This window comes from Loxodonta africana, chromosome 24 (genome assembly GCF_030014295.1).
Source record: "Loxodonta africana isolate mLoxAfr1 chromosome 24, mLoxAfr1.hap2, whole genome shotgun sequence".
NCBI lineage: Eukaryota > Metazoa > Chordata > Mammalia > Proboscidea > Elephantidae > Loxodonta > Loxodonta africana.
In genome coordinates this window covers 15,743,874-15,770,417 of record NC_087365.1, presented here as the reverse complement: position 1 = coordinate 15,770,417, position 26,544 = coordinate 15,743,874, and the positions used below count along the sequence as shown (strand labels likewise).

Here is a 26,544-nt window from a genome sequence, read left to right as displayed (position 1 = left end):
TAAGCTTGGATTACTTGGCAGAAACCATGCAAGCAAGGAGGCGATGGGATGACTTATACAAAGCATTGAAGGAAAAAAATTGCCAACCAAGAATCATATATCCAGCAAAACTCTCTCAAATACAAAGGCAAAATTAGGACATTTCCAGATAAACAGAAGTTTACGGAATATGTAAAAACCAAACCAAAACTACAAGAAATACTAAAGGGAGTTCTCTGGTTAGAAAATCAATATCAGGTATCAACCCGAGACTAGAACACAGAACAGAGTAACCAGATGTCAACCCAGAGAGGGAAATCACAAAAATAAATCAAGATATAAAAATGATCAAAACAAAGAAACAGTGATGTCATTATCTAAATGAGGACAACATTAAAACAATAAAGAGGGACTAAGAAATGTAGTCATAGATCTTTCATATTTAGAAGAAGAAAAGGCATTATAAAGAAATAAAAGTTAGGTTTAAAATTAGAAAAATAGGGGTAAATATTAAGCTAACCAACAAACTAAGGTACAAGAAAAAAATAGACACTCAGTAGAAAGAAAAACAACAATGAATAAGAGGAAAAGACAACATATAAACTACTCAGCAAAAAAAATTAAGTGAGAAAAAGAAACTATCAATAACACACAATAAAAGACATCAAAATGACATAACTAAACTCATAAAAAAAAAATACCTACCCATAATTACCCTGAATGTAAATGGACTAAATGCACAAATAGAGACAGAGAGTGACAGAATGGATAAAAAACACGATCTATCTATATGCTGCTACAAGAGACACACCTTAGGCTTAGAGACAAAAACAAACTAAAACTCAAAGAATGGGAAAAAATATATAAAGCAAACAACAACCAAAAAAAGTGGCAATATTAATTTCTGATAAAATAGACTTTAAAGTTAAATCCATCAGAAAGGATAAGGTAGGACACTATATGATGATTAAAGGGACAACATACCAGGAGGATATAACCATATTAAATATTTATGCACCCAATGACAGGGCTGCAAGATACATAAAACACACTCTAACAGCATTAAAAAGGCAGACAGACAGCTCCATAATAATAGTAGAAGGCTTCAACACACTGCATTCGTTGAAGGACAGGACATCCAGAAAGAAGCTCAATAAAGACACCACAGATCTAAATACCACAATCAACCAACTTGACCTGACAAACAGACATAGAACACTCCATCCAACAGCAGCCAAGTATACTTTCTTTTCAAGTGTACATGGAACATTTTCTAGAATAGACTACACGTTAGGTCATAAAGCAAGCCTTAACAGAATCTAAAACATCGATATATTACAAAGCATCTTCTCTGACCGTAAGGCCATAAATAACAGGAAAAGAAATCAAACACTTCGGAACTGAACAATTAAAAAAAAAACAATACCACGGTCAAAAATGACTTGGTTATAGAACACATTAAGGATGAAATCAAGAAATTCAATAGAATCCAATGCGAATGAAAACACTTCCTATGAGAACTTTTGGGACACAGCTAAAGCAGTGCTCAGAGGTCAATTTATATCAGTAAATGCACACATACAAAAAGAAGAAAGGTCCAAAATCAAAGAATTATCCCTACAACTTGAACAAAAAGAAATAGAGCAACGAAAGAAAGCCTCAGGCACCAGAAGAAAGCAAATAATAAAAATTAGAGCAGAATTAAATGAAATAGAGAACAGAAAAATAATTGAAAGAGTTAATAAGACCAAAAGCTGGTTCCTTGAAAAAATTAACCAAATTGATAAACCATTGACCAAACTGACAAAAGAAAGACAGAAAAGGAAGCAAATGACCTGAATAAGAAATGAGATGGGCGACATCACAACAGACCCAACTGAAATTAAAAGAGTCGTATCAGATTACTATGAAAAACTGTACTCTAACAAATTTGAAAACCTAGAAGAAATTGATGAATTTCTCAAAACACACTACCTACCCAAACTAACACAGAGGTAGAACAACTAAATAAAGGCATAACAAAAGAAGAGATTGAAAAGGTAATTAAAAGACCTCCCAAAACAACAACAACAAAAAAGCCCTGGTCCAGACAGCTTCACTGCAGAGTTCTACCAAACTTTCAGAGAAGAGTTAACACCACAGCTGCTAAAGGTATTTCAGAGCATAGAAAAGGATGGAATACTACCAAACTCATTCTATGAAGCCACCATATCCCTGATACAAAAACCAGCTAAAAAAAAAAAAAAAGACACCACAAAAAAAGAAAATTACAGACCTATATTCCTCATGACTTAGATGCAAAAATCCTCAACAAAATTTTAGCCAATAGAATTCAACAACATACGAAAAAAAGAATTCAGCATGACTAAGTGGGATTCATACCAGGTATGCAGGGATGGTTCAACATTAGAAAAATAATCAATGTAATCCATCACATAAATAAAACAAAAGACAAGAACCACACAATCTTATCAATTGATGCAGAAAAGGCATTTGACAAAGCTTAACACCCATTCATGATAAAAACTGCAAGCAAAATAGGAATAGAAGAAAAATTCCTCAACACAATAAAGGGCATTTATACAAAGCCAACATCATCCTAAATGGAGAGAGTCTGAAACCATTCCCCTTGAGAACAGGAACCAGACAAGGATCCTCTTTATCACCACTCTTATTCAACATTTTGCTGGAGGTCCCAGCCAGAGCAATTAGGCTAGATAAAGAAAAAACGGCATTCAGATTAGTCAGGAAGAAGTCAAAGTATCTCTATTTGTAGAAGACATGACCTTATATGCAGAAAATCCTAAAGAATCCTCAAGAAAACTACAGAAACTAACAGAAAAGTTCAGCAGAGTATCAGCATACAGGATAAACACACAAAAACCTGTTGGATTCCTCTACACCAACAAAAAGAATATCAAAGAGGAAATCACCAAATTAATATCATTTACAGTAGCCCCCAAGAAGATAAAATACTTAGGACTAAATCTTACCAGGGATGTAAAGACCTATACAAAGAAAACTACAAGGCGCTACTGCAAGAAACCAAAAGAGACCTACATAAGTGGAAAAACATACCTTGCTCATGGATAGGAAGACTCAACATTGTAAAAATGTCTATTCTACCAAAAGCCATCTACAGATACAATGCAATTCTGATCCAAATTCCAATAACATTTTTTAATGAGATGGAGAAACAAATCACCAACTTCATATGGAAGGGAAAGAGGCCCAGGATAAGTAAAGCATTACTGAAAAAGAAGAACAAAATGTGAGGCCTCACACTACCCGATTTTAGAACCTATTAAACTGCTACAGTAGTGAAAACAGCTTGGTACTGGTACAACAACAGATACATAGATCAATGGAACAGACTTGAGAGTTCAGACATAAACCCATCCACATATGAGCAGCTGATATTTGACAAAGGCCCAAAGTCAGTTAGATGGGGAAAAGAGAGTCTCTTTAATAAATGGTGCTGGCATAACTGGATATCCATCTGCACAAAAATGAAACAAGACCCATGCCTAACACCATGCACAAAAATCTAACTCAAAATGGATCAAAGACCTAAATATAATATCTAAAATGATAAAGATCATGGAAGAAAAAAATAGGGACAAAACTAAGAGCCCTAATACATGGAATAAATAGTATACAAAACATTACTAACAATGCAGAAACACCAAAAGAGGAACTAGATAACTGGGTGCTCCTAAAAATCAAACACCTACGCTCATCCAAAGACTTCACCAAAAGAGTAAGATTACCTACAGACTAGGAAAAAGTTTTTAGCTATGAGATTTCCGATGAGTGCCTGATCTCTAAAATCTACATGATACTGCAAAAACTCAACTACAAAAAAATAACCCTGTTAAAAAATGGACAAAGGATATGAACAGGCACTTCACTAAAGATGATATTCAAGAAGCTAACAGATACATGAGGAAATGTTCATGATCATTAGCCATTAGAGAAATGCAAATCAAAGTTACAGTGAGATTCCATCTCACTCCAACAAGGCTGGCATTAATCCAAAAAACACAAAATAATAAATGTTGGAGAGGTTGTGGAGAGACTGGAACACTTATACACTGCTGGTGGGAATGTAAAATGGTACAACCACTTTGGAAATCGATTGGCACTTCCTTAAAAAGCTAGAAATAGAACTACAATACCATCCAGCAATCCCACTCCTTGGAATATATCCTACAGAAATAAGATCCTTTACACAGATATATGCACACCCATGTTTATTACAGCACTGTTTATAATAGCAAAAAGATGGAAGGAACCAAGATGGCCATCAATGGATGAATGGATAAGTAAATTATGGTATATTCACATAATGGAATACTATGCATTGATAAAGAACAATGATGGATCCATGAAACATTTCACAACATGGAGGAATCTGGAAGGCATTATGCTGAGTGAAATTAGTCAGCTGCAAGAGGAGAAATATTATATGAGACCATTATTATAATAGCTGGAGAAATGGTTTAAAGAGAGAAGAAAATATTCTTTGATGGTTACGAGAGTAGGGAGGGAGATGGAGGGGTATTCAATGATTAGATATTAGACAAGAACCAATTTAAGTGAAGGGAAAGACAACACACAGTATAGGAGAGGTCAGCACAACTGGACTAAACCAAAAGCAGAGAAGTTTCCTGAATAGACCGAATGCTTCAAAGGCTAGTGTAGCAGGGGCAGGGGTTTGGGGACCACGGTTTTAGGGGATATCGAGGTCAACTGGCATAATTAAATCTATTAAGAAAACATTCTGCATCCCACTTTAGAGAGTGTCTTCTGGGGTCTTAAACGCTAGGAACTGACCATCTAAAGGCATCAATTGGTCTCAACCCACCTGGAGCAAAGGAGAATGAAGAGCACCAAAGACACAAGGTAATTATGAGCCCAAGAGACAGAAAGGGCCATGTAAATCATAGACTACATCACCCTGAGACCAGGAGAACTAGATGGTGTCTGGCTACAAGGATGCCTGCTCTGATAGGGAACACAACAGAGAATCCCTGAGGGAGCAGGAGAGCAGTGGGATGCAGACCTCAAATTCTCGTAAAAAGACCAGACGTAATGAGCTGACTGAGACTGGAAGGACCCCGGAGGTCAGGGTCCCTGGACCTTCTGTTAGCCCAAGACTGGAACCATTCCCAAAGCAACTCTTCAGACAGGGATTGGACTGGACTGGATAGGATAGAAAATGATACTGGTGATGAGTGAGCTTCTTGGATCAAGTATACACATGAGACTATGTGAGCAGCTCTTGTCTAGAAGGGAGATGAGAAGGCAAAGGGGGACAGGAGCTGACTGAATGGACATGGAAAGAGAGGGTGGAGAGAAGATGTGCTGTCCCATCAAGGAGAGAGCAACTAGGATTATATAGCAAGATGTATATAAATTTTTGTATGAGAGACTGACTTGATTTTTAAGCTTTCACTTAAAGCACAATAAAAGTTAAAAAAAAAAAAAAAAAAGAATTGCAATATCGAAGGAGTCTATGGGCAAAACACTTAGTGATACAGGAAACATCAAAAGAAGATGGAAGGAATACAGAGTCACTGTACCAAAAAGAACTGGTCGATGTTTCAACCATTCTAGGAGATAAAGTATGATCAAGAGCTGATGGTATTGAAGGAAGAAGTCCAAGCTACACTGAAGGCATTGGCAAGAAACATTGTTCCAGGAATTCACGGAATACCAATTGAGATGTTTCAACAAAAGGATGCAGTGCTGGAAGCGCTCACTCATCTATGCCAAGAAATTTGGAAGACAACTACCTGGCCAACCAACAGTAAGAGATCCATATTTATGCTCATTCCAAAAAAAGGTTATCCAACAGAATGGAGAAATTATCAAAGAATACCATTAATATCACACACAAGAAAATTTTACTGAAGATCATTCAAAAGTGGCAGAAGCAGTACATGGACAGGGAACGCCCAGAAATTCAAGCCAGATTCAGAAGAGGACATGGAATGAGGAATATCAACAATGATTTCAGATGGATCTTGGCTGAAAGCAGATAACAGAATAACAGAAAGATGTTTACCTGTGTTTTACTGACTATGCAAAGGCATTTGACTGTGTGGATCATAACAAATTATGGATAACACTGTGAAGAATAAGAATTCCAGAACACTGAATCGTGCTCATAAGGAACCTCTACGTAGACCAAGAGACAGTCCTTTGAACAGAACAAAAAGATACTAAGTGGCTTAAAATCAGGAAAGGTGTGCGTCAGGGTTGTATCCTTTCACCATGCTTATTTAATCTGTATGCTGAGCAAATAATCCAAGAACATGGACTATATTAAGAAGACTACAACATCAGGATTGATGAAGAAGATTCATTTACAACCTACCATATGCAGACGACACAACCTTGCTTGATGAAATTGAAGAGGAGTTGAAGTACTTCCTGATGAAGATCAAAGACTACAGCCTTCAGTTTGGATTATACCTCAACATAAAGAAAAACAAAAATCCTCAAAACTGGACCAATAAGCAACATCATGATAAACGGTGAAAAGATTGAAGTTGGCAAGGATTTAATTTCACTTGAATCCACAATCAACACCCATGGAAGCAACAGTCAAGAAATCAAATGACATACTGCATTGGGCAAATCTGGTGCAAAAGACCTCTTTAGGTGTGAAAAAGCAAAGATGTCACTTTAAAAACTAAGGTGTGCCTGACCCAAGTCATGGTATTTTCAATCACCTCATATGCGTGTGAAAGCTGGGCAATGAATAAGGAAGGCCAAAGAAGAATTGATATATTTGAGTTATGGTGTTGGGGAAGAATACTGAATGTGTCAGGGACTGTCAGAAGAATGAACACATCTGTATTGGAAGAAGTACAGCCAGAATGCTCCTTAGAAGTGAGGATGGCGAGACTTCGTCTCAAGTTCTTTGGACATGTTATAAGGAGTGATCAGAACCCCAAGAAGAACATCATGCTTCATAAAGTAAAGGGTCAGCAAAAAAGAGGAAGACCTTCAATGGATGGACTGACACAGTAGCTGCAACAATGAGCTCAAACAACACAGCAACAATTGTGAGGATGGTGCAAGACCAGGCAGTGTTTCATTGTGTGGCATGCAGGGTTGCTATGAGTCAGAACCCACTCCAGGGCACCTAACATCAAAAACAACAACCTCACAGGGTAGGCAAGGTAGATTCATCATGCTTATTTAAGCCACATGAATGACTTAAAATAAAAAAACCTAAAAATGCTCAAGTGAATTATTAATATTACTTTTCCAAGTCAACTTTCTCTCTGGTTTTTATTTTAGAAAAAGTTTAAAATCATCAGGCAAGCTGAAATAGTAGCCCAATAAATATTTACATATTTTTCGCCTAAATTCTCAAATTAACAATTTGTCATATTTGTGTTCTTTCATGGATATAGAGATAAAAATAGATACATAAATACTTTTTCTGAACCATCTGAAAGTTTGAAACATCACTTTCCAGCCTAAATATTTCAGAAGACAGCTCCTAAGAACAAGGACATTGAGCTATCAAACTACAATATTATGTCTAAGATGTGATATTATTAAACTATTCATTCCACAATAATAAATAACTCCATATTATCACTTATTAAAATTTCTCCAATTGTCTGCAAAATGTCTTTCTAAAAGAAATATCAAAGACTAATCACTCTCCAATGTTGTTTAAAGTACTATTGTTTGAAATCATTGAACCATAGGGAGCCAATTTTCACCTATAGCATTTTTATTGTCAGCCCACTGGTATTTGGATTGGATTCTTTACATACAGGATTATATCTTCACAAAACAGGCATTTGTTTTGCCTCTTTGTAACTAAGTTGTTACTAAATACACTGAGAAGCTCCTGAGAACATTATATTTTACAGGAAGAAAGGGAAGGAAGACCTAAAAAAAAAAAAAAAGATAAAAACATACCCTGAAACACGCACAGACACAGGGTTACACAACACATTCAAAATTTCCCCAAAAAATACAATTAGAGAATCCCTAATCACAAATTCAATTATGAAGGTTGCTATTTGATTTCTTTGAAGTAGTTTAAATAAATAGAAATCTGCTACTTAAAAGACACACTGAGCCTACCCAGTTTGAAACTGCAAACCAGCCTGGAGGTGAGGCAGGATACTAGAAAATTATCACGGAGTCTCAGGTGAAATATTTGGAAAGCAATCAGCACAACTGACCCACTACAAACGCTAATGAATGGACTGGGTTTTACTAACGCCTTCATCAAAGGTTAAGAATAGCATTGTTTACATACATTCTATTCTTCCATCATGAATGTGCGGTTTTTAAAGGCTCAAAAATCATACTCTCAAATATCTGATAGCTTAAAAAAAAATTACCATGACGGGAAGCAAGTTTACAACCATAAAAACAATTCTAAAATCTGTTATGATCATTATAATAAACTATGGATTTATTTACTTACCCACATTCACCAAGGACAGCTTAAGCTCTGTTCAAGCTAATCAGTCAATACACTCACTAAGCCTTCAGCTTCATATGATTTAATTTTCCTTTCCTTCTTGCAACATTATAATTATGCGCTTTGAGTCTACTGTAACTAATATTAGTGGTTTTCCCCACATGCTCACAAACTAAAGGAACAGACAAGAACTTTTTGATCACCTAATCAGTACCCTCAGGAGGAAAAAAAAAAAATTGCTGATATGGAAACAAAGACCTTTATTTTTTCTTTTCTTTTTTTTTCCTGCATGGGATGAAACAAATTCCTTGCGAATTCCTTGCGTGATTTTAATTACATCCTAATACTTCATAAACATCTTTTAACACAAAATTCGTAATGAAGTACCCACTGTGAATAGCTCAGCAGCTCCCAGTTGGGTGACGGCACCAGCCTTGATAATCAAATTTGTGTTCCCTAAATCTGGCTACATTTGAAACCAAAGAGACCAGCAACAAAACTATGGATCTTTTTAAAGTAACATGAGAGTGTTTACAGACTCCTTCTTTTTTTTTTTTTTTTTGGCTTGGGGTTTTTTTGTTTGTTTTGCTATTTTTGCCTTTTTTTAGTACTGTGCTTATTATTTGCTTTCCAAGTAAATAATATTACCAAATTATTTCCAGTTATCAAAAGTTGGTAGCTATTTTAAAATGGGTTCCAAAAAGGCCTGGGTGAGTGAGAACACATGTACTGTTGATACAATCATTCCCTACTACTTAAAAAGTTTCAGTGTCCAAAATATATGGGATTTCCAAGGCTCTAGAAATGTTCTCTAGGACAAGGGCCCTTGTGTAACTAGGAAACCTAGGTCATGGGAGAAAACTAATTTCAGCTGTGACTGCACAGAATGCTACAAAGCTCTACTGCTGCTGCTGGCTAACCATTTCCACTTATTCTGATAAGCCCATCTCATTAATCGGCTGTAATCAACTGTACTGATAATTTAATACAATAACAAAGAATTTTTCTTATTTGTAAGATGAGAGGAAGAGAAGAAAAGTGATTGATGCTGCCCAAAACAGGGTGACTCAGTTTTATTCCAAAATTTTCCTTTAGGAACAATGCATCAGCCATATTACAGAATGTAACTTCTAGGTTTCCTGGGAACCATGATGATTCTGTTTCTTACACATCTACTCCTCGCTTACCGACATGGTTAGGTTTCAAAGACCAGGTTGTTATGTGAAAATTGTTATTATGCAAAAATGGAGGATAATCATATCAGATCATAAAATGGAAGATGAACACATCATTACAAAACTGCCAAATTACATCATTACATCACTATCAAACCACTGAGAATCACAGCCCAGCCAAGCTGACACATTATCTTAATCATCACAGCCAATGTTACTCTTATCTCCACTTCGGCATGCCTTACTGCCAGATGTATGTCGTTAATGCGCAAAACAGTTGGGCAGTAGATTTTTTACTGTGTAAATACGCAATATCGGATAACAAGATAGTTGATATGTGAGGAGTAGATGTACTAACCACGCACTGAAAAATCAAACTGAGTATTACTACTCAATTTAGTATGCAGATAAACTATTTATTTTCAAATGCTAGTTGCCCTGGTCAATAAATGTGATTTTTAATTATTTGTTTTAGACAAAGAAAAATATCTTAAATTTGTACTATTTTTAACAATTCCACCACGTATTATATATCTAATCACCCTTCCTATTCTCCAACCTCCTGGCATTCCCACACAAGCTTTCTGGCATCATGTTTTATGTAACATATGTGACTCTTAATCCTCTATGGAGAAAAAAAAATAAAAAGAAGAGAGAAAAAGAATGTCACTCTAAGGGGTATTTCAGAGCTCACCAACACTCACCAAAAAGGGACAAACAAAAGGCATTCTATTCAGCCATGAGTTTCCGAAAGAACATTCTTGAAGACCCTTGGAAAATCATTCATTTCTAGAATGACTGTTATCTTGGAGTCACTTGAAATCTTTTCTTTTTCCATTTGTCCCATTCCTCTCCCACTCAATTAATTGCATTCTCATGTGTACACTTAAATATATTCTGGGAGTTGACATACGTAACTTAATCTATGAGGAAAGAAAAATATGATTTATTTTGCAACTTTGTGACTCCCTATAAAATACACTCAACTTAAAGAAAAAAAAAGATGAAAAACAAAGTTGTTGTTAGGTGCCATTGAGTAGGTTCCAACTCAAAGTGACCCTATGTACAACAGAACGAAACACTGCCCAGTCCTGCACCATCCTCATAATCTTGTTATGCTGGAGCCCACTGTTTTAGCCACTGTGTCAACCCATCTCATTGAGAGTCTTCCTCTTTTTCACTGACCCTCCACTGTACCAAGGATGATATCCTCCTCCAAGGACAGTTCCCTCCTGATAACATGTCCAAAGTACATGAGACGAAGTCTCTCCATCCTTGCTTCTAAGGGCATTCTGGCCGTACTTCTTCTAAGACAGATTTGTTCCTTCTTCAGACAGTCTGTGATATATTCAATATTCTTCCCCAGCACCATAACTCTAAGGTATCAATTCTTCATTGGTCTTTCTTATTCACTGTCCAGCTTTCATATCCATATGAGGTGACTGAAAACACCATAGCTTGGGTGAGGCACACCTTAGTTCTTAAGGTGACAACTTTGCTTTGTAACACTCTAAAGCGGTCTTTTGCAGAAGATTTGGCCAATGCAATGAGTCATTTGATTTCTCGACTGCTACTTGCGGATTGTTGCCTTAGTCATCTAGCACTGCTATAGCAGAAATACCATAACTGGATGACTGTAACAAAAGAAGTTTATTCTCTCACAGCCTAGTACGCTACAAGTGCAAATTCAGGGCACCGGCTCCAGGGGAAGGCTTTCTTCCTCTGTCAACTCTGGAGGAAGGTCCTCGTCATCAGTCTTCCCTTGGTCTGGGAGCATCTCAGTGTAGGAACCTCAGGTCCAAAGGATGCGCTCTGCTCCTGGTGCTGCTTTCTTGGTGGTATGAGGTCCCCATGTCTCTCTGCTCCCTCCTGTCTTATATCACAAAAGGCACTGGCTTCAGATACTACCTAATCTTGTAGGCCTCATCAATATAATTGCCAATAATCTATTTTATTACATCATAGTGATAGGATTTACAACATATAGGAAAATCACATAAAATGGTGGACACTCCCATAAAACGGTAGACACTCCCATAAAATGGTAGACAATCACATAAAATGGTGGACAGTTACATAATACAAAGAATCGTGGCTTAGCTAAGTTGACAGATATTTTGGGGCGATACAATTCAATCCATGACAATTGTGGATCCAAGTAAAACAAAATTCCTGACAACTTCAACGGTTTCTTCATTGATCATGATGTTGCTTTTTGGTCCAGTTGTGAGTATTTTTGTTTTCTTTATGTTGAGGTGTAATCCATACTGAAGGCTGCAGTCTTTGATCTTCATCAGTAACTGCTTCAAGATCTCTTCACTTTCAGCAAGCAAGGTTTTATCATCTGTATAATGCAGGTTGTTAATGAGTCTTTCTCCAATCCTGATACTGTGTTCTTCTTCATACAGTCCAGCATCTCAGATTATTTGCTCAGCATATGTATTGAGTAAGTATGGTGAGAGGATACTTGCTTGCACACCTTTCCTGACTTTAAACCATGCACTATCCCCTTGTTCTGTTCAAACGAATGGCTCTTGATCTATGTATAGGTTCCTCACAAGCACAATTAGGTTTTCTGGAATTCCCATTCTTCGCAATGTTATCCATAATTTGTTATGATTCACGCAGTTAGATGTCTTTGCATAGTCCATAAAACAAAACACAGGTAAACATCTTTCTGGTGTTCAGTAAGCTTGTGTAATATTAATGTACAGTTTAGAAGCAAGGCTGTAGATGTCAGTTATCTATTAGACTCTAAGCCATCTAGCTTGTCACCAATAGCTGGGCACAAAAGATCTTCATCATTTCTAATCTCTTTTCCATCTGCTCAGTAGAATTTTTTCTTTCTAACCCTGTTACTTCACAAGCTTGAAAGTTGATTGATACTCTCCAAATGCCTATATGCAAATGATTTTTGCTTGATACTTATTTATATGTCTAAACTTACGGCAATCTTTCAGTTGTGTCAAAAAATTCCTCTGTCTCTAGGTTTCAAATCACAGAGCCCACCTCTGTCACATTCATTCTCCCTCTTTTCTACCCCCTTCACAGGGTATTTTTTTTTTTTAATTTTTATTGTGCTTTATGTGAAAGTTTACAAATCAAGTCAGTTTCTCACACAAAAACTTATATACACCTTGCTACATACCACCAATTGCTCTCCCCCTAATGAGACAGTCTGCTCCCTCCCGCCACTCTCTCTTTTTATGTCCATTTCACCAGCTTCTAACCCCCTCTACCCTCTCATCTCCCCTCCAGACAGGAGATGCCAACATAGCCTAAGTGTCCGCCTGATCCAAGAAGCTCACTCCTCACCAGCATCCCTCTCCAACCCATCGTCTGGTCCAATCCCTGTCTGAAGAGTTGGCTTTGGGAATGGTTCCTGTCCTGGGCCAACAGAAGTTCTGGGGGCCATGACCACCGGGGTCCTTCTAGTCTCAGTCAGGCCATTAAGTCTGGTCTTTTTATGAGAATTTGGGGTCTGCATTCCACTGGTCTCCTGCTCCCGCAAGAGTTCTCTGTTGTCTTCCCTGTCAGGGCAGTCATCGGTTGTAGCCAGGCACCATCTTGCTCTTCTGGTCTCAGGCTGATGTAGTCTCTGGTTCATGTGGCCCCTTCTGTCTCCGGGGCTCGTACTTACCTTGTGGTCACAGGGTACTCTTTTTCTACCCGCCCTTGATGGCAGACACACTCTAAGGGTTTTACCTTAGCTTTCTTCTCATTCATTCATTCAAGAAATAATTCTATTTGTTCTAGCTGCTGGGGTTATAGCAGTTGGAGAAAATTAACAGTCAAAATTTCTGCTTTCACAGAGTTTATGCTCTGCTGAAGGAAGATAGACAAAAATAAACAATAAGTATATAATAAATCTAGAACTGCTCAGAAGAAACATGAGCCAGCCTAGGAGGGTAGGAAAAGACCTGGTAATCTGCTTCCATAACGACTTACAGCCAATGAAACCCTATGGGGCAATTCTACCCTGTCCTATACGGTCACTGTGAGTTGGATTCAATGCAACAGCATACAACAGCAGGTTAGAAAAGACCTCTTTGAGATAATGTGAGTAGAACTGGCCTCTCTCCACCAGATCTTTCACTCTATGGATGACATCATAAATTACGAGAACGCCAAAGTCTCAGCTTCCCTCCCAAGCTCAGCCCCATATACCCAACTGCCTGTGTTGCCTACAAACACCTTTATACCAACATATTCAAAACCAATCTCACTCTCTCTACGTCCAATGTTCCATACATGACATTTTATGTATCTTATTGGCAGATAGTACCAAGTCCTTTGGAATCAAAACTCTAGTTATTTTGATCTCTTTTCCCAAATCTGTCACATTCAACTAGCCATCAAGCCCCAGAGATTCTCTCTTTGAGAATCTCTTGGTACCTGACCTTCCTTTTTATGCAACCTAATTCTACTTCTCCAATTGATATGACCTTCAAAATAGTAGCTTCACATCCAGGGTCTCCTTCCATCCCACACCCTAGTGGACTATTCTACTGCCAAAAGCCTTATGAGGTTAATACTACATTAAGTCCACTAAATTGTTCATCTGTTTGTTTGACTTATAATTACACCACTCTCCTGGATACACTCTACCCTCCTATTAGATTACTTGCTGTTCGCTAAACAAGCCCAAGATGTTCCCTCCTTGAAGGGACCTCATTTATGATGCTTACCTCAGTCTCCCAGACATGACACCACTTCCACTGCTTCTTCTAACTCCTCTGGCTTTTTTACTTCATCATTTTAATCCATGATTTTGGATATTTCAGAAAATTTGATAATAACCATTATTTAAAAGTGTGTAGAGAAATAGGCATTCACAGATGGTAAAATGATGTAGAGAAAAATTACAGACAACTTAAATCTCTCTCAGGAGGAGAGTGAAGAAATAAATTATGGAACCATGGAATACTCAGTGACAAATCTATATATATTGACATATTAAGAATATTAAGATGTGTTGAGAGAAAAGCATGTTACAAAACAATATATTAGAAATTTCTCCCATATAACTGTTTAAAATATAGATAGATATACAGAAGGAGATAGATAGATACAGACAGAGACAGATAGAAAGACACACATAGAATGAGACTATAAGAAATGCCCTGTCAGGAGTAGTTCTTTCTGGCAAGAGAAAATGGAGCTTAGAGTGAATGAAAAGGGGATCTTTGACCTGATTATTATAGAAGTTTTTTCTATACATATGTTGCAATGAGAATCTTAGATATTTTATTTATACAAATTTTTTTTAGAAGGAAGCAAAAACAAGGAAGAATAGCTTGATGTCTTTCCACAAAACCAAGAAAGTAGTTGCTAGCTTACCTCAATCACTGCCTGAAAGGATTTCAAATAAAAACTCAAGACCCACTATTAACAGTTCTAGTTTATAATTTTATTTAAAGACTAATTTTATTTACAACTGTACTTTCACATACAGTTGGCCCTCCGTAGTTGTAGATCCCACATCTGTGGATTCAACTAACTGCTGATGGAAAATATTCAAAGAAAAAGAAAAAAAGTTTTTTTTTGGTCATTATTCCCTCAACAATACAGGATAACAGCTATTTACATAGTATTTACATTTTATTAAATATTATAAGTAATTTAGAAATGATTTAAAGTGTACATGAGGACGTGTATAGGTTATATGCAAATACTATGCCATTTTATATAAGGGACTTGAGCACCCAAGGATTTTGGCATCCACGGGGGTCCTGGAACCAATCCACTGTGGATACCACGGGACAGTCATTTTGATAGGCCTGTGAACTAAGGATCAAATAGAATTCTGGAGGAGAAAGGGGTTTTAGGCACCATCTAGATCTGTCCCCTCATTTTACTCAGAAGGAAACTAAGTACAAAGAAAGCGCCTTGCCCCCAAACAGCCATTGCACCACCAGTGCGTTGAAAGAGGAAACACTCAACGACCTTGTTCCAAATCCAGGGCTCCGGTAAATCTAATTTATCTCATTCGAACTACTGTGTAAATATCACCTGACTAAAAAGAATATCGTATTTATGAGTTGAATCCAGTAGATACTCCACAGAATTTAGTGTGGTAAAGGAATTTAAAACCTGCCTCTTGTCTAATGCTCCGGCTTCTTCTTTTGTTTTTAAGAAGATAAAACAGGTTAAGTGACTTGCTATATTCACCGAGTCAGAGACAAGAGTTTAGAGTGGAACACAGGTGTTATAGATTGAATTGTGTTCCTCGAAAATATATGTGCGTTATAAATCCTAACCCCTATACCTGTGGAGGAGCCCTGGCGGTGCAGTGGTTGAGAACTCTGGCTGCTAACCAGAGGTCACCAGTTCGAATTCACGAGCTGCTCCCTGGAAATCCTATAGGGCAGGTATACTCTGTCCTATAGGGTCACTATGAGTTTGATTCCACTTAACAGCAACGGGTTATGGCAGTTGTGAAGGCAGTGGGGGGATTACAGAAGGGTCAGACACAGAGCAATTGGCTCACCCAGGTTCTCTTAGATTCCTAGCTATATCTTCTGGGTGCTACATCTACATTTGAGCTCTGGTGGCACAGTGGTTAAGAGCTTGGCTGCTAACCAAAAGGTGGGCAGTTCGAATCCACCCGCATCTCCTTGGAAACCTTATGGGGCAGTTCTACTCTGTCCTATAGGGTCCCTATGAGTTGGAATCAACTTGATGGCAATGGGTTTTTTTTTTTTTTTTTGGTATACCTGTGGATGTAATCCCATTTGGGAATGAGTTTCCATTGTTATGTTAATGAGGCAGTATCAGTATAGGGTCAGTTTTGAGTCAATCTCTTCTGAGATATAAAAAGAGCAGATTAGGCATAGAGAAGTAAGCAGAGTTGGGGGAAGAGAGATGCTAAGCCACATGAAGACCTGCCAGGAGCAGAAGCTGAAGAGACAAGGAGCTTTCCTCAGTACCAAAAGAGTGAGAAAGCCTTCCCCTACAGCCGGCATCCTAAAGTCAGACTTGTAGCCTCCTAAACTGAGAAAATAAATTTCTGTTTGTTAAGGCCACCCGTTTGTGCTATTTCTGTTATAGCAGCACTAGATAACTAAGACATTAGGTGTCTCAACTCTCAAGCCATTGTTTTTCTGCATTTCACACTCATTTTACTTTTTAATAAAAGCAGCATGGTCTCACAGGAAAAAAAAAAAAAACACCCACTGGCTAACTGGGTGACTTTGGGCAAGCACTGAACTCTTCTAAATGGAGGTTTCTTCAGCTGTTAAATGACAGGGATCTATTAGGTTAGCTCTAAAGTTTCTTATTCTCATCCATGAGTCTGGCACATTTAAGATGAAGTTCAATGTGCATTAGGTAATGGCACCCGGTGACAAAATGAAATACTGCAGTCCAACTCTGTGAATGGTTTTAAAGACCTAAACAGTATACTAAAGCAATCAAAGAGAAAAGAGTGAAATTCAGAACTCCTTAGCATGAACCCAGACCTGGAGAGCTAGAACCAGACCACAAATGTGAGGCTTACAATTCATTAAAGTGCTTTGGGTCATTCCCAACAAGCACAAAGTTACTGTGTGCCTTAATTACACACCCACCATGGGGTTCCCAAGAAGTTAATGTCTCCAGAGGTCTAGTTTTCAACTCTGACTACTACTTCCCAATAATAAGAATGCATCCAGTATATCTTAAAACGAATAGCAAATTATATAAATTAGATATTCCATTAAGGCCAAGAATCTGGTTTCCCTTAAAGACAGCATTCAATAACGAGATTCAAAAGAACAATAAGACCAGGTATCTGATTCTGATACATCTGAATCACGCAGTAGTAAAAACTTAAGCAACCATTTTCTGAAAAGTCACCAAAAGTAGACCTCAGGGTCCTATTCATAACTCGAGTCTCGGCTCACGTTTCGCCATAAGACAGTTCTTCTCAACATGCATGTAGTTAATACCACTGTTCGTGTCTTCAAAACCTGAGTTCAGACAACTACTAACGCAGAGCCTGTGCGACATCCACTCTGTTGTTCACTGTTCTTTCGGCACGGAAATAAATTTAATTCTTTTCTACCCATCATCTGTTTTTGGGGGTTTTTATCCCCCTTCCTCTGTGTGCCCTAAAATCTCTCTCCTTCCCAATGGGGCACAATACTGTGTTGAAGGCCTCAACAACAATGCTCACAATGCTAAGAAATGATTCGGGTTTCATCCTCATCCCTGGACCCCTCAGTTGCATGCTTATACAGTTGAAATAAGTTTTATCATTTGAGCTTCTAAGTGGGCTTTTCTAAATTCACGGTGGAGAAAGCTTCGGAACAAAAGGGGTTTTAAGTAGGTAAAGTCTAAATTTTGGCAAAATCAGTAGATTTAGAGGAACCCTTAGCCAGCCAGGCTCCTCCCTACCACTACTCTGAACGTGGGGCTGACGGAGGGGGTGTGATTAGACACCAGGAGATTTGGGGGAAGACCAGAAGAAAAAACTGGTCACTGGCCTCGGTCTCTGTGCCTGAATTATGTACAGTGAGTGACACAAATGTGGTACCTGCCTCATGGAGCTTACAAAAAAAAACCCAGCACCGTCAAGTCGATTCTGACTCATAGCGACCCTATAGGACAGAGAACTGCCCCGTAGAGTTTCCAAGGAGCACCTGGCGAACTCAAACTGCCGACCTTTTGGTTAGCAGCCCTAGCACTTAACCACTACACCACCAGGGTTTCCTCATAGAGCTTACGGGTCAGTAAAAGGACCTATGTTCAGAAGAATGTCATTTTCTCAATGTCATACTTACTGATAAACTTGTTTTGCATAGTCTCCAAGAGTGCTTGGTGAGCGTCCTCAGCTTGCAAAGCATGTGAACACTCTCTAGCCAGTATGGTGCGGACGAGATGCTCTCCACATCCTGAAAATCCAAAGAAACCAAGAGCAGTTAAGGAAAGTGCTGCTAAACACCCTTCTTGTCTCACTGGCATTAAATCACCCTTATGCATCACTTAAGAAGCAGTTACGTTGGAGAAAAATTCAGTGATGAATGAAATGATTTTTATGAGCAACCTAGTAATTTTAGTAATGAGATTCAGCAGAAATAAAGAAATACAGGACTATCTAATTTCAAAGGAAACAACAAACACCCTTTTATAGGAATGATTTATATGATACAGGAATTCGGATTCTCCACCTAGGAATTTCCTAAGGTTCTATCTCATTTCCATTGTTGGGCAATTAGAAAAGACTCTTGGGTTTTTTGTTGTTGTTGTTGTTTTTAAAATTCATTCATTCATTCATTATTTAATTCCATTCTGTTGGCATTAGTCTCCCAGTCAGTGACAATTACCTGTGGCCACAGTCCCAGACCATTTTTCCTCTGGCAACCTACACGCTTGAGTACAGGGGAGAATTCTTGGCAGTCAGGTGCAACCTGAATTTCTCCACCTCCTTTTCACTGCAATGCCCACCACATATCAGTACATTCATACAATAATACACATAGCTTTCAGGGGTAATACTTCTGTAGTCCTTTAAAAAATGTGCATTTTAATCCACTGAGGTGAGCTCGGACCACTGAGACGCATGGTGATAGACACAAGTAGGGAGGCGTGCTGCCTAGTACAGTTTCTACTAGTGAAAAGTAGAAACTACCTGCTAGAGACAAAAGAAATTTAATTTACAGGCTGATAAGTTCAAATAAAAGATTTAAGAGCCTTCTCTTTTCTTAGAAGTTGTGGCTGTTGTTAGGTACCTTTGAGTCGATTTCAACTCATAGCGACCCCACATGACAGAGTAGGACTGCCCCGTAGGGTCTTCTTGGTAGTACTCATTATGGAAGGAGCCCTGGTGGCACACTGGTCAAGTGCACAGCTGCAAACCAAAATGTCCGTGGTTTGAATCCATCAGCTGCTCTGTGGCAGACAAGACCTGGCAATCTGCTGTTGTAAAGATTACAGCCTAGGAAGCCCGTGGGGCAGTTCTACTCTATTCTACAGACTCAATCTTGAGCTGGAATCAACTTGACAGCACACAACAACAACAACAATAATGTTTATGGAAGCAGACCACCAGGTCTTTCTCCCTCGGAGCTATTGGTGGGTTTGAACTGCCAACCTTTTGGTTAGCAGCTACACACCTAGCCATTTGCGACATCAGGGCACCTTTGTCTTAGAAATGCAAAATATCAGAAGGCTACTTTGGGAACCATTGGAGGGGCAAGCGATGCTAAATGCTGCTTAAAATAAATAAAATTTCTCTTATCCAAGTAAGTTAGTTGCACAAGATCATTACAAAGTTTGCTTCATTTAAAACTTTTTCCCATTAAAAATGATTCCTGCCACTAGGGCTATGTTAGTTTATTAGAAAATCAGCACATCATAGGTAAAGGGTATTAAGCGATCTAAGCATCTAATGAGGCTAAAGGAGACGTACGCCCCAACTCTATGGTCAAAAGATCACACAGCAAAGACAGAGCTTCTCCAGGTTCCACTCAGATTCCTGAGCAGGACCAGGGAGGAAGTAATGCTAACAGTTTCTCAGGTCATTGATAATGCACACACACATATATACACACACACAACACTCATAAATGGGGGAGGGGTCCTTAGCAATCAAATCATGCGAACTGAGATGGTTAAAGGAAGCCACTTCTTTTAAATAATATCTAAAGTTCTTAAGTCCATGAAACTGAAACTAATGCTACAGTTGACTTGATATTTGGGTCTGTTTAGCTCAGATGTGCTGCCACAGAGGGCAGGCACAAACAACAAACCTCCCCGAGAAAAAGTATCCGCAATTGTTAAACCACGCCGTGTTGCTGGTGCCTTTCTTTTCAGAACTTTCCTCTGCATATATACACCTCGCCGCCCCCTCTTCCCTCTTCCTCCATCCCTCCTGCCCTCTCCTTCTCCATATATGCACACATACAGATACATAGGTATATATTAGATATAAATATACATTATATATTTTTGCCAAAAATTCGAGTAGTTCAAAAAAGCCGAACTTTAGTCAGAAATAATTTCCCTGTATCTTTTGGGAAAGTGCAAACATCCTTCAAAATATAAATATCTAGTTGTAAATACTACTCAGAGAAAGAGCTAGAACTATGTAACCTTGTGTATAACTTTCTGAGCAGGATTATGGGTAAGCCCTATTTGGTTAAATTTCTGCAGTATTATTTTTATAACCAGAAAAAAAATGACAATCAAGCTAATAGGACACTTAACTATGTAGAGACACTGCTGAGCTCATGAAACTCCACAAATGTTAATTCCCTTTGTGTACGTATTTCATGTGGAACAGTGAAAGATTATACTTTGGGACAATAATAATTGTTAGGAAATTGGCATATTATAAGCTAAATGAATGTTCAGAAGGTTATATACACATGCCTCAAGTCAAACAGCAAAGCCACGTGAAGTTAACGTCACATCAAAAATACACACTGTGTGTCAGGGAGGCTTTTTTCTGTGTTGTTATACAGGAATATATAGGGTTCCCTAATGGATTTTTACCAAGAAACTTTTAAAATTATAACTTCTATTATCTGACATACATCACCTCTATCATAACAGCCACGGCAAGGAAACTTGTTCCGCAGGCTCCAATCAAAGAAAGTCTGGCTTGTTTGGTTTTACCCATAAAATTCCAAGGTTTCTTTGAATATGCTGCCCTACAGCTGAAGTGTGATTTAAAGTGTGATTCCATTCTTCATCCACAGATATTAGAAACAAGGCTTTAGTTACATCCTCCTTTTGCCCTTACTCTTGCAAGCAAAAATGCCTTTATGTTCCCAGATATTGGCAAAGAAAGAATGATTATACACAGAATGAAGACTTGGCCATAAATCTAGACGAAAAGTAATAGATAGCTAGTTCTAAAAGAACTTAGAAAAATGTACACTTGCTAAGCATCAATAAGAATGACAACTGAAAAGACTGAAACACATAGTAAATTCATAATTAAGTGGTGAAAAGCTTTGATCACCTTTTCGAGGACGTTAGGAAACTCTGGTGGCGTAGTGGTTAAGTGCTATGGCTGCTAACCAAAGGGTCAGCAGTTCAAATCCGCCAGGCACTCCTTGGAAACTCTATGGGGGTGGTTCTACTGTCCTATAGGGTCGCTATGAGTCGGAATCGACTCGACGGCACTGGGTTTGGTTGGTTTTTGGTTTAGTGGTTAAGAGTTACAGCTGCTAACCTAAAGGTCGGCAGTTTGACTCCACCAGGAGCTCCTTGGAAACCCTATGGGGCAGTTCTACTCTGTCCTTTAAGGTCGCTATGAGTTGGAATCAACTTGATGGCAGCAGGTTTTTTTTTTTTTGAGGGGGGAGGAGGGGTTGGGTACATAGTAAACAATTAATAAACACAATGAAGATAATGACTGCTTTAAGAAAAATAATTTTCTATCATTCTCCTGTCTCTCCTCTTCCTATTCTCTATATTTTCTGTTAGGACAAGGTGATTCACTGGTAGCCTGGTAATCATCATTGACAGCCCAGAATAGAATTAAAAAAGAGTTTATCCTTTGATCTGCAGCTCTGAAGGCCACTGCTTCAAAGCAAGCTTAGCCTTTACATGGGCTCAAACAACCACCTAGGCAACACCTTCCATTATCACAACAAAACAAATGACTTGATAAAGATTTCTCTTAGTCTAGAAGGAAACATTTTAACTGTGTTTGTCCACGAATTGTGGATTGTGAGTGACTTTCATTTACTATTTATTCCTTTCATTACTTTCCATAATGTCTATAATATATACCTATTTCCTTCAACAGGTTTATCACCTGACTTCAATGTTACACTCCTGGATTCACAGTATTTTCCTTTAAGGCAAGGTAGTAACGAACAAGGGAGAGTCTCCCATAAGGGTTTGGGTCCCGTGCACCTCACTGGCCTATAGTTGAGAATAGGGATGAGCTGATAAGAGTGAATGCAAACAGATGCTACAGATATTTTATTGCATCTGAACTTCATCACAGACTTAGTTCTTTTACTCCAGATGTAGTGAGAGAAGCATTCTTCAGATTAAGACAATTAAAAATGTTATCTGACAGCCCATTAAATTCATATGATCAAATTATGTTGTAGTTCCAAAAAGTAATAAACAGAAAAGGTTTGCAAGAAGGATAGAGAAACACAAAAATTTATTTACCAACTCTTGGTAGCCATTGAAAAGATATCTTCATTGAATTTCAAAATAATTATTCTGGTTATTCATCTTTATCTCATTTAGTGATGGTAGAAGCCAAATTATTTTATGAAATGAAAATTAGAAGGCCTTTTTTTTTTATATCAGTTTTTAAAGTAGACAAGGATTATGATTCCTCCACAGGACCTCAAAAGGAGACTAGGATTTCTAAATCATAACCTCACAGATCATTCTCCCACTTCAGAGACTATTTCTTCTAAACCTCTTTACAAAGAGCCTCCAGAGAGGAAAAAATGAAGCTGCATTCACAGGAGAAACATAACCCACGTTCCTAGGAAGCTTGCATACAAGAAGACAGGACCATCAGCAACAAAAGCACACATTCAGTACCACTGGCAAAACACACATCTCCAAGAGCTGCTGATGATTTTGAAGCATTTATATGTTATTTCATAAATGCTGCCATTCATTCCCACTGCAGCTAGTGGGCATCTGAAAAATCTTTCAACACGTCCCCGGTTAGAAGTCCACAGGGACAGATAAGTAATGAGGAAAGGCCTTTCCAAATTTAAAAGGAAACATTTGGTACTCCAGTTTCCAGTACTGCAACATCTCTTTATCAACAAAGGAATTTATTACACAGTACGTCACCTTTTCCCTGTCGGGGGATTTACTGCCAATTTTGGAGTTGGGTTACTTCTGGTTTTCAAGCCTGTCTTGTGAAATTAAAGAGAGAGCTGCCTTAAAAGTGATAGAACACACATGATCTCAGTCCTCAGTGTCCCCATGGTTATCAAGCCTGGAACTTATTACATACAAGACGAAAACATAAGGAGCTCTACAAAGAGATGGAGTAAGTGGTGAATAAGTGGATGTCTAAACCAGTCAGGACCACAGCTTACAGCTCACCAATACACAGTATTGCCCAAATATTCAGCTCTCTCAAATCCATAACCCATCATCACACTTTGGGTGTTTATAAGTAATCTATTAAAAAAAAAAACTCAGGCTTTCCAATTCTTTCTTTGATAAATAACCAATAACCAAAAGAAAAACCAATTTTATGATAATCTCTAGAGAGAACACCTCCTACAAACTAGGATGTGAGTGACCGATTCTTTAGCATTTCGTAATTATTCAAAATATGGAAAAGATAGGTTACAGAACAGTTATAATTAAACAGGAAAATATTTCATCTATGTAAACATATTAAAATGTTCAATATTTATTAGCTATGATCATTGCCAACTTTATTGAGAAAGTATAAGCAAACTACAAAGGATTTAACTGTCTGAACAAGAAGCAGCTGCATAAATGGGCTATATTTCCAGTTTTGTGAGTGAAAATACTTGCATAGATTAAAATCTATTTAAAAGAAGACAAAACAAAAAAAACCCAACTTCATCAAAATCGAGTAATGGAAATCCATCTTTCACACTGTCACGTCAGAGGGTATCTGTGGTTCCCTCCCAAAACTTGAGCCACTCCTTTCCCTTGCCTCTTTCTTTGGCAAAGTCACATCTCAATATGTGAAACTGTACAATATTCATTTTGAGTGTGAATATGAATAATGAAGCAGGATCTTTAGGCTCTAAATAGTCTAATAATTATGACACCAGGGACATCTGGTCCCAGGCAGGGAAAAAATCAGAGGCACCCACCACCAGAAGTAGTGGTCTTTTTTAGCTATGATGGTGGCCCTAAAATTCTACCACCACTATTGCATTTGTCTGGGAAACATACTACAAATAGAAGGATTAGACTTAACACGCCTGAAAATTTCATTATGAGGACAACAGCCATAAAGAAGCAAAACTATTTCTAATGAGTTCAGTTGATGCTCTTGTAGGTCTTATATCCAGATTCCTGTTCCTCTAAAGAGAGGAACCACAGAGAAGCAGAACCTGCCTCCACTGTGAGACCTGACATGAATCAATTCAGATCTCCAGGCGTCAGTTTCCACGTTTAATAAATAGCTTAAATGGATTTATATTCCCCACAAGACAAAATATGTATACTTGTAAGTACTTTTAGACCTTCAATAACCTTCTGGTTAAAATTTAATTAAGAGGCTAGTGATGGGCAGGCCACTTATAAGAAAACCCTTTACAAAGATGTTAATTAATGAAACAGTAGGATACAGAAATTAAATTTAACTATAAAAAAAATTAACTATAGAGAACTTTATTTTAAAGGAAGAAGAGAAATGATCATTGACTCACTGGTTCATCATTAATTAATCAACTTTTGTATACAAGAAAGAAAATCCTTGAAAACCTAAGTCCATGGTCAAGCGACCCTATGTACAACAGAACAAAGCACTGACTGGTCCTGTGCCATCCTCACAATCATTGTCACACTTGAGCCCATTCTTGCAGCCACTGTGTCAATCCATCTTATTGAGGCTCTTCCTCAATTTTGCCGATAGTCTACTTTACCAAGCATGATGTCCTTGTCCAGGGACTGGTCCCTCCTGACAACATGTCCAAAGTATATGAGACAAAGTCTTGCCATCCTTGCTTCTAGAGAGCATTCTGGCTGTACTTCTTCCAAGACAGATATGTTTGTTCTTCTGGCAGTCCATGGTATAGTCAATATTCTTCATTAACCCCATAATTCAAAGGCATCAATTCTTCTTTGGTCTTCCCTATTCATTGTCTAGCTTTCACATGCATATGAGGCAATTGAAAATACCATGGCTTGGGTCAGGTGCACTTCAATCCTTAAAGTGACATCTTTGCTTTTCAATACCTTAAAGCAGCAATACGTTATTTAATTTCTTGACTGTGGGCACTGATTGTGGATCCAAGTAAAATGAAATCCTTGACAAATTCAATCTTTTCTCCATTTATCATGATGTTGCTTATCGGTCCAGTTGTGAGGAACTTTGTTTTCTTTATGTTGAGGTGTACTCCAGACTGATGGCTGTAGTCTTTGATCTTCATCAGTGAGTGCTTCAAGTCCTCTTCACTTTCAGCAACTAAGACTGTGTCATCTGCATATGGCAGGTATTAATAAGTCTTCCTCCAACCCTGATGCTGCATTCTTCATCATGCAGCTCAGCTTCTGGGATTATTTGTTCAGCATACAGATTGACTAAGTATGAAGAAGAGATACAATGCTGACACTTACATTTCCTGACTTTAAACCATGCGTATCCTCTTATTCTGTTCCAACAACTGTCTCTTGGTCTATGTACAGGTTCCTTATGAGCACAAATAAGTGTTCTGGAATTCTCATTCTTTGCAACACTATCCATAATTTGTTATGATCCACACAGTCAAATGTCTTTGCATAGTCAATAAAACACAGATAAACATCTTTCTGGTATTCTCTGCTGTCACCGAAGATCCATCTGACATTGGCAATGATATCCTTCATTCCACGTCTTCTCAACCTGGCTTAAATTTCTGAAAGTTCCCTGTTGATGTACTGCTGCAACCACTTTTGAATGATCTTCAACAAAATTCTACTTGTGTACCAAGTAGATACCCAAAACACAATTCTTTGGATGGGTACAAATATGGATCTCTTCTAGTCGGCTGGACAGGTAGCTGTCTTCCAAATTTCTTGGCATAGATAAGTGAGCACATCCAGTGCTGCATCTGTTTGTTGAAATATCTCAATTGGTATTCTGTCAATTCCTGGAGGCTGTTTTTTTGCCAATGCCTTCAGCGCAGCTTCCTCCTTCAGTACCATTCGTTCTTGATCATATGCTACCTCCTGAAATGGTTGAAAGTTGACCAATTTTTTTTTTTGGTACGATGACTCTGTATATTCCTTCCATCTACTTTTGATGCTTCCTGCGTCGTC

At 38.1% G+C, this 26,544-nt stretch overlaps 1 protein-coding gene across 5 annotated transcripts in view; it reads right to left on the bottom strand.

The window, feature by feature from the left end:
- TASP1 (taspase 1) overlaps nucleotides 1-26,544 on the bottom strand; it is a 351,413-nt gene that overhangs the window by 101,273 nt on the left and 223,596 nt on the right. For all 5 annotated transcript variants that reach the window (XR_002786162.2, XM_003411457.4, XM_064275770.1 and 2 more), the window contains one exon: nucleotides 18,381-18,491. Coding sequence is in view for 4 of the 5 variants with exons in the window: in XM_003411457.4 (XP_003411505.1) it covers nucleotides 18,381-18,491 (111 nt within the window). In the remaining variant the exon portion in view is untranslated. The remainder of the gene's footprint in view (nucleotides 1-18,380; nucleotides 18,492-26,544) is intronic.